The sequence below is a fragment of the Prionailurus viverrinus genome, chromosome X (genome assembly GCF_022837055.1).
Source record: "Prionailurus viverrinus isolate Anna chromosome X, UM_Priviv_1.0, whole genome shotgun sequence".
Lineage (NCBI taxonomy): Eukaryota > Metazoa > Chordata > Mammalia > Carnivora > Felidae > Prionailurus > Prionailurus viverrinus.
Genome location: NC_062579.1, coordinates 73,774,413 through 73,793,291, shown reverse-complemented (window position 1 = coordinate 73,793,291; position 18,879 = coordinate 73,774,413). Strand labels below are relative to the sequence as shown.

Sequence of the window (18,879 nt, the reverse complement as noted above, 5' to 3'; positions counted from 1 at the left end):
CAAGGAGAAGTGCTTAGTCTTGGACAGTGGCTATGAATACTTATCTATCTTCTGAGGTAGACAAATAGGTACCACTGGTACAGAAAGACTGTTCTCAAACCAAGGGAAAATTCTGATTCCTCCAGTCTTTTCCTTCTTTTTAAAATTTTTTTAATGTTTATTTATTTTTGAGAGAGATAGAGCTCAAGTGTGGGAGGGGCCTAGAGAGAGGGAGACACAGAATCCAAAGCAGGCTCCAGGCTCTGAGCTGTCAGCACAGAGCCAGACGAGGGGCTCGAACTTATGAGCCATGAAATCATCACCTGAGCCGAAGTCGGACACTTAACCGACTGAGCCACCCAGATGCCCCATCCAATCTTTTCCTTCTGTTAGTGCTTACCTAGGCTCTACCTCTCCAGTTACAGAAAGTAAAGTGCCTCCACGTGGATCATTTGGAGCATCTCCTAGTAGACCTCGAGGAGTTGGGACGTTGGCAGGCAAGGGACCACGCTGCATAGCTGCTCTGGGGTCCTGCATTGGCACTGACAGGAAAACAAACAGGGAGTTACTGTTGTGAAGGACACATAAGGAAAACAAGAAATGACTCTATATAACCACTGACAACATAATTCAGACACCTGAGAGTGGGTGAAACCTCACCACAGCAGACTCCTCTTGCAGCTCAAGAACAGAAGCAGGGTGTAGGCAGAATCTGTGCCATGTCAGAGGTATGGATGGAATTATATAAAGAGCAAAGTGGGGAGCAACCTGCCAAGGACTAGCACTGCAACCTGAAGAAATTTATGCTCCTGGTTCTCCTTATAATCAATCTTAGTTCAAGGACCAGAGTCACAAAAGAGAGGTAGGGTCTTGGCATTATGTGAACACTGCCATGGCTCTGCAAGAACCTGCTGTCTCCTTACAGACTGCTATTCCATCCAAGCCTCCTGACACCAGTAGGGAGGGAGTACAGCCTCGGACAGATGCCCATATCATCCATGTTCTCTGCCCTGTGTGAAGAGGTCAATCTTAGGCTTGTGGTCCCAACAGGAAAAAAATTTAAAAACAAAAACCCAAAACACTACCCTTTTGGGTTCCGAATGTGAGGATGACTGCCAAGCAGCCCTTGTCCTCTCAATGTCCCACCCTGAACACCACAAACAAAAGGAAACCTGCAGATACAATGGGTACCTTGAACTCGCTCAATTGATGCAGGCCCGGCGGGTCCCACGGGCGAGTGCTGTAGGGTTCCTAGGTGAGCAGTAAGTTCAAAAGGAGAAAGAGCAGACACTTGAAACAGCTTACGCATGTGCACACACACAGAGAAACATACACATACAGACGCTGGAGATTTATACACGTAAGTTACAAAGCCAAGGAGCCTGCCCCAGGCTACAAAATGTTCCTGAACTATATTAGCTTCTTTGGGATCTGAAATTGTTCCGCTGTGATGAGATTACCTCCTAAGTTGAAACCTGTCAGCCAATGATTTTACTCAGCCACTTTCGATTTTCGCCTCTGCTACTACAAGTCCACCTAAATCTCCTTATATCACTACAAAAAAAAGGAAACAAAATACAAAAAAGGATGGTTCTGAACCCCTACTTAGGCAAAGAACATAAACATACGTTCATAAGCAAAACATGAAAGAGACTGTACTGAACCTAGAAGGCAAGATTTATTCTGAAGAGGCCCATAACACAAGTTGGACAGTACTATTTTTGCCATATTTTTAAGCACAAAAATTTCCATGGGAAATGCAGCGAGTGAGCTTTAGACAAAGAAAGATAATATCGCCCCTCAAGAAATACTCTGCCACTGCAAGTCTCTAGTAATAATGAAACATGACAACAGCAAACAAAGACTAATGAGATGACAAGGGTGCTAATACTACACAAAGGTGGTGGAAGGCAAGAAGTATCTTTTTAAACATGTCACTGTCTCCTTTTACCATTACAAATGCGTATAAGAAGCATGGATTCCAGGAAAAGAAAAACTGGGTACAAACGAAAGATTCTTGCTTCCTCTGCTAAGTACTGAAGACAAACTATAAAAGAAAACTCATCTCACTTTATCTCTTCAAGAAGACACACCTATCTACCTTCAAAATCCAAGTCATTTCCCTTTGCTAACTTTTGACCAGAAAGGTGAAGACAATTATAGCAGGAAAGAAGATGTCTTGTGGAAGTATGCATTAAACACCTAAAGCGTGACTGATTGATTGATGGCTTGGGAAGAAGAATATGACTGCAACCCCAATTTCTCCCTAATGCAAAAATATTCTGGGATACACATATGATCTGCTGATAGTGGCCGAGAGGGAGGGGCACAAAGCACAAAAGCACAGGCTGCTTTAGATGAGACATTTGGTCAAGAGCCTGGTCCCACTGTCAATTATCTGACAAGATTATTAGTTCTGTCACTTCAACAACCAACCCTAGTGGACAAACTATAGACAAGAAGTAAAGTACTTAGGCCTCTATGTTAATATTTTGCTTTTAAAAAATGAGTTTCTCTTATAGGCCATATGCTAGGAAGTAACTTAAACTTCTCTGTGCCGTCCAAAGCAGTTCTTTCTCATCAAATGACAAAATGAGTAAGAACAAAAAGCACTGAAGGCACTCTTCAGATAGAGTATAGACTTTTTTCAGAGACTTCAGAGTCTTGCTCTGCCACTTACTGGCTGGAAGAGATGAGTGGCCCGAGTCCTGTCCACATTACTCAGACAGCAGTATTTACTTACTTACTATCATGCCCCTTAAATAGGTAACTTTAAAACTCTGAGCCTCCACCTCTTTACCTGAAAACTGAGGTGCTGCCACCTAACTCACACAGTTGTCTGTGAAAATTAAGGTGCCTTGCCCACAGTATGTACTCAGTTTTATCATTCATTCCTTCTGTTTTCTCACTGTCTCCTCCTAATGTTTTCAACCAAACTACTATATTTTCTTTTTCTTCAAACTCCAGTAACAGAGGGAAATAACATGGAGATTTTGGAGTGGCTCTGCTGTGGTGTCTAGTGTTACTGCCACAGTACAACATGCTCTTCTTATCAAGTAAGCTTTAGACCTCTGACCTCCTCCCAGTTTTCTCTGCAGTTTAAATTTAGGCTTCTTCATGCCCAGTCACGTGTTACATGCTTATTATTAAAATTCCTTACTCAGTCAACAGATAGCCACAGAGTGACAGAGAATATGTCAGTAGAATCATTAGACTATTAGGAAAAGGTGATATAACTTAAATAGAAACAAAGGATCCACTTGATTTATCATCAATTCTTATACAGCTGGGCTCTGGGTCACTAGATGGAAAATCTAGACTGGTGCTGTATATTCTGCAATGATGGAAATATTCTGTATCTGCACTATCCAGTATAGTATCCACTAGCAACATGTGGCCATTGAGTACTTGGAATGTGGCTAGTGTGAATGAGGAACTGAATTTTAAGTTTTACCTAATTTCAATTCAATTTTAATCAACTTAACATTCAAATAGCCACATATCATTAGTGGCTGCCATAGTAAGATAGTGCAGATGTAGAATATTTCCAAGTCCAATCCACATTAATCAGATATTAATATTTATTTACCTTGTCCCCGCTCAATGGATACTGGTCCACTTCCTGGCATTCCAACCTGGGCTTGCATTCCTCCTAGAAGATAAAGGGAAGCAAAGAAAAACACAAATTATGACAGTGGAGAAAAAATTAGGACAGTGGTTAACAAATGTTCTCTTTTGGCCTCAGAGGCAGAAAACTACTCAGGAACATCATAACTATCCTGAAACAATGCAGGTATACAGAAGATAGAGTTTGTTAGTAAACTCTAGGCTTCAGTGACAGAAGAGCGAGTTAAATGACAATACTTAATCTCACCGGTTACCAAAACCGTGGCAGAAGTTCTGTTACATAGGAGAAAAACGGCACTTATCCACATAACTCCTCTCATAGGAGGCAATACTGTTCCCAGGGTATTTTGTAAATGTGTGGGTTTTAGTTGTGAAAAGATTTAGAGGGCATGGCTGGCATTTAATGAAAAGCCAACAGGGATACTAGATGCCCTGCAATGTCTGAGACAGTCCTCCAGAATCCAGAATCATCTTGTCTTGCAAAACTCTCAAATGCCTTGGTGAACATTAACACAAATGAAAACCTGCTTATGGTCATCTGAATTTAGAACCTAAGTCTGTTGTATTTGTAAACAAAAAGTTATTTTCCCTACATATGTATGTACACAGATGTACTGAATTTTCCAGAAATACAATTACTGAGTTAATTATGGGTACTGCATTTTTTGTTTTGTTAAGAATTTTACCTAGAGTTTTCACCACTTGAGAAAAATCACATCACTAACATCAATAGTCTCTTTGGTATTTGTGTTGCCAAAACAACATACCTGTATTTGTCTACATTTGTAGCTTTTACTTCATGGTATAGGTGCAAGCATCTGACTGCTACCTTTTGGTTTCTTGTGTAGTCATGCCTGAACACTTGTGTATTAAAAATATTTTTTATTATAGGTTAATTTCTTTTTGTTTCTCCTTTATATTGTAGTTAGGACATTATTTTCTTGGAAATCATGTTAAGTAGGTTATAAGTGTGCATTTCATTTCAGGATAGTAAAAAGTCACTGCAAAGTATCTGTTATGAAAAGAGGCCACAGGGTCTAACAGGATTGAGAACCACTTAGTTCTACCCTAACCAGTTGGGATATGAGGATTGCTACACAAAGAATAATTATGCATCACAAGTCCTTATCTTGCCCTTTCCATATAGCAGTAATTCTTTTTTTCTTAAAGCAACAATATATTCTGTGAGCGGGGAGAAAAGACAAGCTTTACTGTTTGCAGTTCATTAATACTTAACTAAAATATCAAAAATACATAATATTCTCTTACTCCATTTAACATGCCAGGCACCAAAGAGCCATTAATTAAGAACCTGAACCTGGGATAGCCCTATCTCTACTGGAACAAAGTAACTGTGATTTTGAACAAGTGATTTAATACAATTAGCATATGCCCAGGCCTCCTCACCTGCAAAGTGAATGAGTTGGTCCAAACCAGTGGTTCTCAGAATGTGGTCCCCAGACCAGAAGTGTCAGTATCACCAAGGAATTATTAGAACTGCAAATTCCAGGGCCCTAACTCAGACTTGCTGAATTAGAAAGTCTCAGGGTGGGAAGCAGCATCTGAGTTTTAATAAGCTAATTAGGTAATTCTAATGTACATTAAAGTTTGAGAACAGGTCTAAATGATTTCAAAGGTCTCTTCTAATCACAACATTCTAGGGTTTATTCAGACCACTCAGTAAAACAATACAAAGATTTAGGATCTAAGAAAAGCAGTGGCAGAAGGACTTCTGGGCATAACTTCTCATATTATACACTATCACATGATGACACTTTTATTTGTATGGGCTAGGTTCCCAGAAGTGGAATTGGTGGGTCAAAGTGTACATGAATTTTAAATGTGAGACTAGTTTCTTAAAAGGCTGAAAAACTTCACATTTCCGCTACCAATTAATTTATGATACCACTTTCCCCACCAATAGTGTCGTCTATCTTTGAAATCTTGTTATTTAATTTCCAATCCTATGACTATAAATGGATTTGTTTTTGTTGCCATTTGGATTTACTCTTCTTTGAAGTGCCTACTCATTTTCTTTGCCTACTTTTCTACTAGGTTGTTCCCTCTTCTCACCAATTGTCAAAGAGCTTTGTAGAGGTTATTTTAAAAGTCCTAGTGATGTTTTAAAAACTTCAGGAGTATAAGTGCTACAAACTCACAAAACATACCATCGAAAATATTATTTTCCTAATTTTTTAAAACCAGCACTTAGAGCTCTTTTATTCTTTAATAACACAGGCATTTAAAGATACTCATTTTAAGTACTGCCTTCACTATTTCCCACACTTTTTTGTATAAAGTATACTATTTTTGTTGTCTTTTGGATAATTTATAAATTTCCTTTTTATGTTCTCTTTAATTCAAGGATACCTAATGTATGTTCCTTAATTTCCCAAGTAAAGGTTATTTTTCAGTCACCTTTTAATTATTTCTAATTTTATTGGCTTATTTTTAAAAAAAAATTAATGTTTATTAATTTTTGAGCAAGTGAGCAAGAGAAAGAGACAGAGTGCCAGTGGGGAAGGAGGAGAGAGAGAGGGAGACACAGAATCTGAAGCAGGCTCCAGGCTCTGAGCTGTCAGCACAGAGCCCGACGTGGGGCCCGAACTCGTGAACTGTGAGATCATGGCCCGAGCTGAAGTCGGACACTTAACCAACTAAGCCACCCAGGCGCCCCTAATTTTATTGGCTTATAATAAGAGAATGTGGCCTGTAAAATCTCTACTTTTTAAACTTTTAATTTTATGGCCAACTACATAGTCACTTTTTTTTTTAACTGTTCCATGGTCATTTGGGGGGAAAAGTATATTCTTTAGTCAAAGCTCAATAATAAATTGTACTTATTGGTTCTGCTACTTTATTCCTCAATGTCTTCACTTATTTTTGGTCCATTAGTACAAAGGTACTCAAAGTGTGGTCCACAGACAATGCTGATCCACACACTATGTTAACAATTCATGACAATGTCAAATGTAGAAATGGAGGACACAGAAACTTTTACAGCAAATTGACACTGTTGTGACATCCAAGTGCACTTGTCTCCCTGAACAGGGTATAGTCCGCTTTGGGTATTTTTCAACTTACATTATGAGCTGCATATATCATGGGTTGCATACTTGTCATGTGTAGTAGGACCACATCACAATTTGTAATATTTTTAAGTTAGGTACCCATAACTCAAAAATGTATAAAATACAGAATTAATTTTTTTCACTGAAAGATATTTTAACTGCATAGATAAATGGAAATCATGAGTTTGCTGAAATTTCTTTTAAAATCCCTTCCTCTATTCCTTGTCAACTTAGCTCTGTAGACCAGGTTCTCTACAATACAGAACAATTTAGATTCAATTATCCTCTCATAGTAATGCTGCAGTCAATCTAACCTAGATTAGACAAATTAACAAGAAGCAATTTCGTTGCATAAAAAACTTTAATATTGATACACGTCATGTGTTCATACAGGAGTTTCATATAGGGAATCACTATTTCACTCATAACTTTTTTAGTTATGAGTGTTGAATGAGAAAAAACTACAAGCATAATAGCAACAGTCTTAATTTCTATATACACACTTTCAATGAAAAAATACAGCTTCAAAATGTTTTTTTCTTTTTGTAGTTTTGTCTGATTACATTTAATAAAGTACAATTTTATACTTGTTAAATATAATAATAACAAGTACAATTATTTTGTGTCTTTTTATGTGCCATTTAACCCAAATCTCTGGCTTTCAGTGGGAAAGTTGAGTCCCTTCACATTTAGTAGAATTAACCTCTATACAAGATTTTATTCCTTCCTCCTTACTCTATGTTTATCATTACTTACTTTACAATGTTGTTTCCTGTACCTTCTATTTGTTGGCTTGGTCTAGTTCACATTCATTCCATTTGGAAGTTTGGAAGTTTTACTGGATTTTCCCATTTTGTAGTCCTTTTCCTTGTTCTCTTAATCAGACATAGATCTATATATAAGATATCAACTATTTCCTCCACCTAGGATATATTTCTTAGCTGCATATTAATTTTATATCAAGATCTCTTTACCACGTAATAATGTGGCTACAACATACCAATTGCTACAACAAAACTTTAGCAAAATACCAAAATGGTGAAGACTCTAAATGAAACATACCTCCAGGAGCTAAGGAACCAGGGCCAGGTCCTGTTACAGTTGCTGGTATTTGCCCTGGTGCTGGAACTCCAGCCTGCATAGAAGCTTGCATCAGAGGAGGTGCACCGTTGACATGCATTCCACCCTGATCAAAGTTAAAAACAGAGTATGTACATGCCTCTGGACACACACATGATGAGCCTGGTTATATAGAACACAATTAAGATGGACCACATTCTAAAAGCGGAGACCGGGGTGTCTGGGTGGCTCAGTCAGTTAAGCTTCTGACTCTTGATTTCAACTTAGGTCATGATCTCATGATTGGTGAGCTCAAGCTCCACCTCAGGCTCCACGCTGACAGTGCAGAGCCTGCTTGGGATAGTCTCTCTCTCTCCCCCTCCCCCACTCACATGCATACACTCTCTCTCCAAATAAATAAATAAACTTTATTAAAAAAATAAAAGTAGAGACTGACAAGTCTGATATGTGTTGTGAGGCCACATGTAGCACCCATGGTTGACTTCAAGTTGTTTATCTCCCCCAATGTGATAGGTAAAAAATGATAGATTATTGTAATTTCTGTTCACATTTGTCTTATTTTGAGGTTGAACATTTTTGTTACGAAAAAGTCCAGATACATAAATTATATACAAAATAAAATAAACGTACGGTTTAGAAAATAAATAATATATATGTTTGAAATCTGCTGTATGGTCTTTCCCAACTGCATATTGTATCCTTTTTTTTAAGCTTATTTATTTATCTTGAGAGAGTGTGAGCAGGGGAGGGGGGGGGGAGAGAGAGAGAGAGAGGGAAAGAGAGAATCTCAAGCACAGTGAGCATGGAGAGAGATAATCCCAATCCACACTGAGCAGGGAGCCCACTGCAGGACTCAATCCCATGACCTCATATGAGATCATTACCTGAGCCAAAATCAAGAGTTGGAGGCTTAACTGACTGAGCCACCCAGGTGCCTCCCTATATCCCCTTCTTAAGACAACCACTTAAGAATTTTTACAGATGTTTTGAAATCATATATAAATCATTACAAACTAAACATACATACTAAACACATTTCAGCATATTTTTGGGATATATGCAAACACATATATCCCATATTTTGAGAAGGCTTCTACATACACTTATTTTCACTTTTAGAATGTTTGGGTTATCTGTGTTGATAGCATTTTATCCTAGTTCATCTTACCTGCTTATATGGAATTATGTTTTCGAAAGTCATTCATGGGGACACAGTGGATAAATATACATTTTTCCCATTCTCCCCCTGATGTACATTTAGGATGTTTCAATTTTTCACTATTATATTGTGACAATAAACATTCTTGAACATGATTAAGTAATCAGCCTATTGTCCATCATGGGTGTGGCAAATACTTTCCCCAATTTGTCATTTGTCTTTGGTGTTTATTTCTTTTCAAAATTTTTTAATGTTTATTTATGAGAGAGAGAGAGAGAGAGAGAGAGAGAGAGAGAGAGCGCGTGAGCAGGGGAGGGGCAGAGAGAGGGAGACCCAGAATTCGAAGCAGGCTCCAGGCTCTGAGCTGTCAGCACAGAGCCTGACACGGGGCTCAAATTCACGAACCATGAGATCATGACTTGAGCAGAATTCAGATGCTTAGTCTACTGAGCCACCCAGGCGTCCCTATTTCTTTTTCTTTATACAGAAACTTTTCAGCTTTCCAATGTATTTATTTCTTATGGCTTCAAAGTTTTGTGTCATGGTTGGAAAGCAAGCTTTACACTTTCATTGGTAAGGAGATAATAAGAGTGCCAACCTGATACAATTGCTAGAAGTACTAAATGAGACCTATGTAGAATAACAAACTGTCAACCACAGTACCATGCATGCACGTAAACAAAAGATTAGCTTCTATAAAAGGGCACACAGAAAGGACCTTTTTGTTTTACAAACTTGGCACTGAATCTATATTCATTCAGAGGCCATATACCCTGCAAACTGAAAATTGCTATCATGTCTGGAAATTGAAATTATCATCTTCAACTCCTGACTATTCTTCTTTCAATATATCTTCCTAAAATTAAAATGGCATTCTAAAACAGGTAAAAGTAATATTAAGAGGTAAAGCCCTACCAAAGACTGGGCCTGAGGGGCCTGAGGATTCTGCTGGCTCATTGACACAGAGGATCCTGAGCCAGGGCCGGCACTGTGGACTGGCTGAGGGTTGCCTGCAATCAGTGTTGGGATATTTGTCTGACGATGCAGAATTTTCTAAAAAACAAAAAGACAAATCTATGAGCTGTTTAACAAAGCAATCAAGTAGTTCCTACCCCACTCAAAGTTTATTGTGGCATTTCCATAAAAAACAAGCAGCACTCACCAGGGCAATCTCTGGATCCACAATTCTCATCACTACCTGTGCTTGTAGCAAAGCATAAGCCAGTTGAGGGTTCTGAAGCAACATGTTCCGTGCTTCCTGAGGACTATTCTGGACACAGAGCTGAGAAGATAAACAGATTCATCATCAGGTTCAATACTTATTGCTTAGAAATTAATAGTGATTTAGAGCCATTCTCATCTGAGAAATGTAATATTCAAGAAGCTTTTTAAGCTATCATTGGTTTTTGCATAGCACATAAAATTTTGGTCATGACAGGCAAGAGAAGAAAGAGGCATTTCAAATACCATTAATACCACCATTTAGGAAAAAAGTCACATTTGAATATCTGCATCTGATATCTATGGGCCACAAAAAGCCAGACTGTATAGTTGTGTTCGTGTACAAAAATGGAAAGCTCCTTGCACAAAATGTAAAATATGCTATGGACATATGGCATATCAAAGGTGCAAGAAATGGTGATTAACAGGCACACCTTATATTTGAGCTCAGGGAGTCATTTCCATTAACTTTATCAATTAACTCCTTGAAAATTTGCTGTGATTTGATTTGTTCTTAACCTAATGCCTCCTCCCACCTTCATTTGTTTCATCAGCTCAAACATCTGCTCTGGTGGAAGACTGGCAACTGCTTTGCTAATGGACTCAGGGGCATCCTCAGGACTGATGGTCTCTCCATAAGGTGACTCAATGACAGGGGCACCAGTGCCAAGGCCTGATCAGGAAGAAAGTACAAAAAGTTAAGGAGGCAAAATTAAGAGCTAAATCATTTCAAGTATCTACTTTCCAGGGCTACTTCCCTTCCAGGACCCGTTGATAACTGTAAATTCTCTGGAACTGAGAAATAAGTGATTTGCAAGTCTCTTATTTCTGTAGAGGAAAGTGACAGAGTGTATTTTCTGCTCTCAGAGGAAAGCTGGGACTAAGATCACGTAGGTGGACAATGTTAACCTAAATTAGGGATGGGGCATATCAATTTCTTTTGACAACTCATTTCAGAAGCAAAACAATAGATAAAGATGCTAATTTTCAGAAGCAAAATAGATAAAGATACCAATTTCAAAATGTAATTCCTCATCTGTTACTTCATGAAAAAAGCCGAGAGAATGCCTTAGTAATCCCACTAATTACAGATCTGACAAACAGTTACAGCAGTGGCAAACTAATGACCCAGTTATTAGTGCAACTAATGGCTTAGTGAGCCCGAATTCATCTTTAACTAGAAATCAACTCCTTGGCAACTAGAGGGAGTTCTAAAGTCAACTGTACTTTGTTTCTCAAAGAAATACACTCACTTAATACAGGCGCCTCAGGTGCCTTAAGTGGGTCAAGTAAAAAAGCTACATGGCTAACCATTTCACTAGATGCTAAAACATGTCATAAATGGAAAATCTTCAATATGTCTTTACTAACTCATGTTGCATACAAATAAGGTTTATACTCACTCTTCAGCTCTTCTTTGTTCTTTTCACTGGCAGCATTGTCCACTCGAAGTGCTCTTCCACTGAATTCACGCCCATTCAGGTTTCGCATGGCACTAAGTGCCGTCTCCTGGTCTTGGTATTCACAGAAGCCATAACCCTTTGGCTTTCCTGTCTCCCTATCATATACCAACCTGGAAGAGCAGAACCAAGTATCAGACACAAATGTTACACACATATAGGTTTCCTGCTAACATTGCCATGTTCTAATTTGGTCCACTGTAAGACAAGTAATTTTATCACTCTGACCGCCCCACTGAAATATTTTTTTTAATGCTTATTTTTCAGAGAGTGTGCGGGGCAGGGGCAGAGAGAGAGGGAGACAGAGGATCCAAAGCGGACTCTGTGCTGACAGCAGACAGCCTGATGTGGGGCTTGAACTGAAACCGTGAAATCATTACCTGAGCCGAAGTCACACTTAACTGAGCCACCCAGATGCCCCTCACTGAAATATTTTTTAAATGAAAAAAAAGGAACTTTTAGTAAAAATAAATGTGGATTGTATGGTATATGAATCACACCTGAATAAAACTGTTACAAAAAAACAGAAGAATGTGAAAAGTCACCAGTAAAAACCTTGCCATTATTGCTAATGGCCAAATTTGTGATTTTAAAGAAGACCCCAAGTAGTCAAAGGGGATCTCACCTGAAACTAACAACGGGTCCAACCTCAGAAAAGATGTCCTTTAACTGCTCTTCAGTAGCCTCATATGGAATGTTCCCCACTACGAAGAAAATAGACAACATATGAAAACTTTTGAGTTTGTAACCCATTTCTCTGGTGAGAAAGTAAACCAGTATCTACTTATATCATTGAAAATATAACTACCTCAAAATTGTGTTCCTACAACCCCAGTTCCATGGTACTTCAGATAAGATTTCAATTTTGTCTGCTGACTTTAATTACAAAACAAATAAACCACTAAGGGTAAATATAAAAGTTATAGGCACTCCTTAGTAGCAGTTCGTAGACTTATCTGACAAGTGTTATGATTTTCCTTAACTTTGGTGAAAAACTCTGGCATTGGTATTTACCTGAAAATCTGCGAATCTTATCAATAAAAACTAAAAATACCAATGTATTTGGTATTTTAAAAATTCATTCACAATTCACCCTAAGAAGCCAGGTGGCCGCTACAGGTATCTAACTAGATAATGTTACGGTAAAAAGCAGAGGAAAGTCCTTATGGAGGGCGGCAAGTGGACACAAGGATCTATACACTCAGCATATAATCTGTATTCTGAGAAAGGGGGTGAGAAGTAGTAGGGACAGTTGCCATGCGCCCTCAATTGCAGGCAATGATTGAAGCTCGTGAAAGGACAAACGCATCGAAGCTGAACGCTAGTTTAACTTTCTCAGCCACATCTTAAAAAGGCTGTGAGACCTCAGGGGAAAGGGGCATCACTTTGCCCGCGAGTCCACCAGGTTGGCCGCCCCACAGGATAGACAGGTAGAGCTGCAAGCCCAACCCATAACCAGCTCCTGTGGCAATTCATGAGGTGCACGGGGAATTCCTCGTAGCCCCTGTCTCTTTCTGCGCCTCCCTGATGCTTGGCTCCACGAATTCCTCTCACCGAACACCGAACGCAGAGAACGATCCACCGCAGGGTCTCTCACAGTCAAACCCGCCATCGCTCTCTTCCGGCCGCTTCCGGTGCGCCAGAGCACACTTCCGTACGGCGCGTGAGATCTGCGCTAAACACGCGTCTGTAAGACGCGTAAGCCGGAAGCAACTGGCCTGGGCGTACGCATGGCCCCTCCCCTGGCGTCATTCCGTCAGCAGCAGCGATCAGTCCACGAAAGCATTAACCACTCCGGGCTGGGCTGCTTCCTGAGGATAACTCCGTTCCGACCTACGTTTGTGCCGGCCCAGACTAACTTGAAGGAGGGCTTTTAGTTTGTAGAAATCTTTATTATTCATTTATTCTTACACCGACACGAGGAATCATCGATCACAATAAAGATGGCGACAGCCGCTTTACCATGGTAACAGGGCAGTCATTTGCTAACAACCTTGGCACTTTCACTTTAGTTCCGCCTTGTTAGGGAAAGGAAGTGCTTGGTTCCACTCCAGCAGCGTGCCTGTTATTTTGTAAATTTAGGTGGAGTGTTTGGTGGAATATGAGGAGAGTCGCGGCAGTCTAGGGAATGAGAGAATGAGGAGCGCTCAACTTCAAGGCGGCAACATAGCTGAGGAGATGGACAGGTAAAGGGAGAACAGATTCCTGTCTGCTCTTGTGTAGTCCCCGGACACCCTGTGCTTGGTGGTGGCGAGGGAGCGAGGTGGCCGAGGGCTTGGACAAGTGGGGTATAAGAAAAGATCGTTGACTGTTGGTACTCAACAAGCGGCTAAAGCATGATTTGAACTCGGGTCGCTTTGGCTCAGAGACTGAATGCTTAACTGCTGTAGCTATTTCCTCCCATTATAACTGAGGGAATATGAATGGCTCCAAGTTTATTACCATTTTTGGAAAGGAACTTCGAGTATTTGACCTGGTGATGGTGGGCCAATGACTCACAACAATGAACCACCCAAGAATATGTTGAGGCACCTGTAGCCAGGGGCTTGTTGTGCTGCCATCAATCATTTGTGGAGAAGGGATTGTTGGTTCTTTCACTTCATCAACCAGTCCTACTCAACTGGTTATAAAAGAGGTGTGTGCAAGGGATGTTTCATAAGCTTTTGCTTTTGTATATTTGGGTTCTATTTATAGGCTGTGTGCTGGTGTCCCCTGCCTCAGTGTTGTCCCTTTGAGTCTTTTTCCATCACTGCAACACTCCCAAAGCGACATACATCTTTAGCCAATAGGTTATAGCAAAATGAAGACAGAAGGTAAAGTGTCTGATGCTGTCATAGCTGTTATGACTGAACCTGAGTTAACACAAAAATATAGGTGCAGTATGAAGAGGTAGGGGGGGAAACTAGGAAAGATGCATTTGTACACAAATGGGACTATATATAGAATAAGTATTATTTATGGGCTTTGCGCACAAGAGAAAGGGTTAATGGTGGAGAATCAAAGAATTTGGGAAACCACAGCCAAGATTTGTGGGCATTGGCAGAAAGTTTTGTCAAAAAATCTTGAGTTCTTATTTAGTCTTGTGGATGATACTAAGAATCTTGGATAAGTATAAGTGAAGCAAGCAATGACATTCAAGACTGTGAGGGCACACAATAGACACATGAAAAGATGCTCGACGTCACTCCTCATCAGGGAAATACAAATCAAAACCACACTCAGATACCACCTCATGCCAGTCAGAGTGGCCAAAATGAACAAATCAGGAGACTATAGATGCTGGAGAGGATGTGGAGAAATGGGAACCCTCTTGCACTGTTGGTGGGAATGCAAACTGGTGCAGCCACTCTGGAAAACAGTGTGGAGGTTCCTCAAAAAATTAAAAATAGACCTACCCTATGACCCAGCAATAGCACTGCTAGGAATTTACCCAAGGGATACAGGAGTGCTGATGTGTAGGGACACTTGTACCCCAATGTTTATAGCAGCACTCTCAACAATAGCCAAATTATGGAAAGAGCCTAAATGTCCATCAACTGATGAATGGATAAAGAAACTGTAGTTTATATACACAATGGAATACTACGTGGCAATGAGAAAGAATGAAATATGGTCTTTTGTAGCAACGTGGATGGAACTGGAGAGTGTTATGCTAAGTGAAATAAGCCATACAGAGAAAGACAGATACCATATGTTTTCACTCTTCTGTGGATCCTGAGAAACTTAAGACCATGGGGGAGGAGAAGGAGAAAAAAAAAAAGAGAGGGAAGGAGGCAAACCATAAGAGACTCTTAAAAACTGAGGGTTGATGGGGGGTGGGAGGGAGGGGAAAGTGGGTGATGGGTATTGAGGAGGGCACCTGTTGGGAGGAGCACTGGGTGTTGTATGAAAACCAATTTGATAATAAATTTCATATTAAAAAAAAGAGAATGTGAGGGTACAGAGACTTGGCCGTAGAAAGTCAAATTTCCAAGGCTGGGCTAAGTACTACTTCCATGTTTGATGTGCATTTAAAGCTCCTCAAAGAGCCATGGAATAAAATCCCTCATTGGTCCTCCAGGGACTATCTGCAAAGGCAGGAACTCCTGAGTATACATCATTGCATGAAAAAGATTTCAGATAGCACTGTAGCATTACCTATGTTAGGAGAAATTCTCAGTAAGCAGCACATGTAATAGTTAAGGAAACTTGGGGCTCTCAGAGAGCACCTAAATGCTGACACAGATCTTGCTCAGTATTTGTTTGTAGGTTCCATTTGGCTTGCTTTCCAGAAACATCATTCTAAGTTTTGCACTACTGCATTATCACACTGGTTCTGCAGCAATATTTTTACTTTCTATGAATATTTGAGGGTTCATCTCTGAAGCTACAATGTAGAGAATTGTGCAGTCCATCAAAGCTGATCATGTGGTCTTTAGATTTTAGCATTTTCATTTTTATTATCTAATTACTTTTCTCAGTTGATGCTTAATGACTACATTTCCTCTATTTGTTTCCTAGAATCCAGAAGATTCAAGATTGTTCACCTGCTTAAGGGCTGCCTTCTGAGGTACATTGCTTGGTAGCAGGCCAGGGAGTTAGGTGGTCAACTGAATTGGAGTAAGATTTTCCTTGTTGTTGACAATGGCATGGTGACCTCTTGCTGCTGAATGAGAACTGCTTCCAAACCAAGCATTGGGGAAAGCTGGGTAAGAGGAGGAAGTCTCTTGAATTTTTTCTCTAGAATCCAATCAGGCTTGTCTAAAACTTATGTCTTTGGTGGGCTTTTTCTGTTTCAGAACCAGAATTCTGGGAGACTGTTGCATTGACACATGGAACCCAGGGTTTAGCAAAACAAAGGTGGATATCACTGTACCACACTTAAACTCCAACAGTGTGCTTCTGGGTGAGCATGGCTAGATAGAACATGTAGATAATGCTATCAGGTTGGGGGAAACAGGGTGATAGTGATTAGAAAGAGCTAATATTTGTGAAGGGCTGTATAGGTTACAGAGCTTTTCTACATAGATCGTACTTGAGTCTCACAAAACCGGGGAGATTGTTTAAAAGTGTGCTCTATATATTTGTTGTTGTGGCAAAGTATATGTAACAAAATTTACCATTTTAACCATTTTTAAGTGTACAATTCAGTGGCATTAAGTATATTCACATTGTCCAACCATCATCATTATTCATCTCTAGAACCTCTTTATTTTCCCAAATAGAAACTCCGTACTATTAAACATTAATCCCCCATTCTTGCCTCCCATCAGCCCCTGGCAGCCATCATGCTACTCTCTGTGTCTATAAATTTGACTACTTTAGGTACCTCATGTAAGTGGAATCTTAACACTATTTTTCCTTTTGTGACGGGCTTATTTCACTTAGCGTAGTGTCTTCAAGGTTCATCCGTGTTGTAGCATGTGCCAGAATTTCCTTCCCTTTTAAGACTGAGTAATATTCTGTTGTCTGTACATACCAAAATTTGTTTATCCATTCATCCTTTTATGGACACTTGGGTCGCTTCCATCGTTTGGCTATTGTGGATAATGTTGCTATGAACATGGGAGTACAAATACGTATTGTGTTTGAGTTCCTGCTTTAAATTCTTTTGGGTATATATCCAGAGGTGTAATTGCTAGATCGTGTGGTAATTCTATGTTTAATTTTTTGAGGAACTACCATACCATTTGTCACAGAGGCTTCACCATTTCACATTCCCATCAGCAGTATGTAGGGGTTCCCATTTCATCCTCACCAATATTTTTTATTTACTTATTTCTTTTTTGAGTAAAAGCCACCCTAATAGTTGTGAAGTGTATTCCATTGTGGTTTTGATTTGCATTTCACTACTATATTGGAAAACCTACTGTTCTCCTCTCCTGTCTCCTTTATTTTCACTCAGAATAATTTACTTTTCACATTTCTGGTTGCCAAATGTGTGGGAATTTTTCCCCACAGCAAGCAATTCTCTGTAACACTAGCTGGGTGTCCCATAGTTTAACTCAATTCTGACACCTGGAGATAGTGTCAGATTCCCACAGGTTAAGGGCTAATCCCACAAGACTGCCCTTACACCATTTCAGATGGCAGTTGCAAGTTTAAGTTGTCACTTGTGCTTCTGACTGACTGGCTATAAACTTGGGTTCAGTTACTTTGCTAGAGCAGCTGACAGACCTCAGGAAAATAGTTGCTAATATTTACTAGTTTATTAAAGGATATGATAGGGGCGCCTGGGTGGTTCAGTCAGTTAAGCGTCTGACTTCGGCTCAGGCCATGATCTCACAGCCTGTGGGTTTGAGCCTCGTGTCGGGCTTCTGTGCTGACAGCTCAGAGCCTGGAGCCTGCTTTGGATTCTGCGTCTCCCTCTCTCTCTGCCTTTCCCCTGCTCACACTCTTTCTCTCCTTCAAAAATAAATAAACATTAAAAAATAAAAAAAATAAAGGATATGATAAAGGATACAGATGAACAGCCAGGTGAAGAGATTCATAGGGTGAAGTCTGGGAAGGTCCTGAGTGCAGGAGCTTCTGTCCTTGTAGAGTTGGGATGTGTGACCCTATTGGTATATGGATGTGTTCACCTACCTGGAAGCTCTATGAACTCCCTACCTACTTCATCACTTAGGCAAGATCAATCACTAACTCCATTTCCAGCCTCACTTCCCTCTCTGGGGGATAGGGGTGGAAGGGCTGACAATTCCAACATCTAATTATGGCTTGGTTATTTGGTGACCAGCCCCCATCCAGGAGCCCACCCAGAGTTGCTTCATTATGGCAAAAGATGCCCCTAATACAGTTATCACTTAGGAATTTACAAGGGACGTAGGAGCCCTGTATCAGGGATGGCGTCAAAGACCAAATATTAGAATAAGAGACACTCCTTGTGCTTTTATCACTTTGAAATTATAAGAGTTTTAGGAATTCTAAATGGAGAATCAGGTGCAGAGACCTGTATGTGTATTTTCTATTATCTCATACCTAGTGATGAGTAAGGTTGAACATCTTTTCATATGCTATTGGCCACTTATATATCTTTTCTGGAAAAATGTATATTTGGGTCCTTTTCTTATTTTTTTAATTTAAAGTTTAGAATATAGTGCAATATTGGTTTCAGGAGGAGACTTAAGTGATTAGTCACATACAACACCCAGTGCTCATCATAAAAAGTGCCCTTTTTAATACCCATCACCCATCTAGCCCATTCCTCACCCACCTCCTTCCATCAACCCTCAGTTTGTTCTCTATCATTAAGAGTCTTTTGTGGTTTGTTTCCCTCTCTCATCTTTCCCTCTCCCTTCCCATA

The 18,879-nt window shown here is 39.9% G+C and overlaps 2 protein-coding genes across 6 annotated transcripts in view; one reads left to right on the top strand and one right to left on the bottom strand.

Moving 5' to 3' along the window:
- CSTF2 (cleavage stimulation factor subunit 2) overlaps window positions 1-13,286 on the bottom strand; it is a 31,560-nt gene extending 18,274 nt beyond the window's left edge. Inside the window, exons 1-10 of one of the 2 annotated variants that reach the window (XM_047844585.1) lie at window positions 13,152-13,286; window positions 12,223-12,301; window positions 11,541-11,710; window positions 10,674-10,810; window positions 10,079-10,198; window positions 9,832-9,969; window positions 7,740-7,863; window positions 3,569-3,631; window positions 1,171-1,230; window positions 380-521 (exon numbers count right to left, since the gene is read on the bottom strand). In XM_047844585.1, coding sequence (XP_047700541.1) covers window positions 380-521; window positions 1,171-1,230; window positions 3,569-3,631; window positions 7,740-7,863; window positions 9,832-9,969; window positions 10,079-10,198; window positions 10,674-10,810; window positions 11,541-11,710; window positions 12,223-12,301; window positions 13,152-13,209 — 1,091 coding nt within the window. In that variant the 5' untranslated portion in view covers window positions 13,210-13,286. The remainder of the gene's footprint in view (window positions 1-379; window positions 522-1,170; window positions 1,231-3,568; window positions 3,632-7,739; window positions 7,864-9,831; window positions 9,970-10,078; window positions 10,199-10,673; window positions 10,811-11,540; window positions 11,711-12,222; window positions 12,302-13,151) is intronic. The other variant, XM_047844586.1, reaches the window with a different exon arrangement.
- An 84-nt stretch (window positions 13,287-13,370) lies between these two features.
- Window positions 13,371-18,879, top strand: part of SYTL4 (synaptotagmin like 4) — a 214,948-nt gene continuing 209,439 nt past the window's right edge. For 2 of the 4 annotated variants that reach the window (XM_047843878.1, XM_047843875.1), the window contains exons 1-4: window positions 13,371-13,563; window positions 13,680-13,783; window positions 16,098-16,285; window positions 16,376-16,482. The gene's annotated coding sequence lies outside the window, so the exon portion shown is untranslated. The other 2 variants (XM_047843879.1, XM_047843876.1) reach the window with 2 other exon arrangements.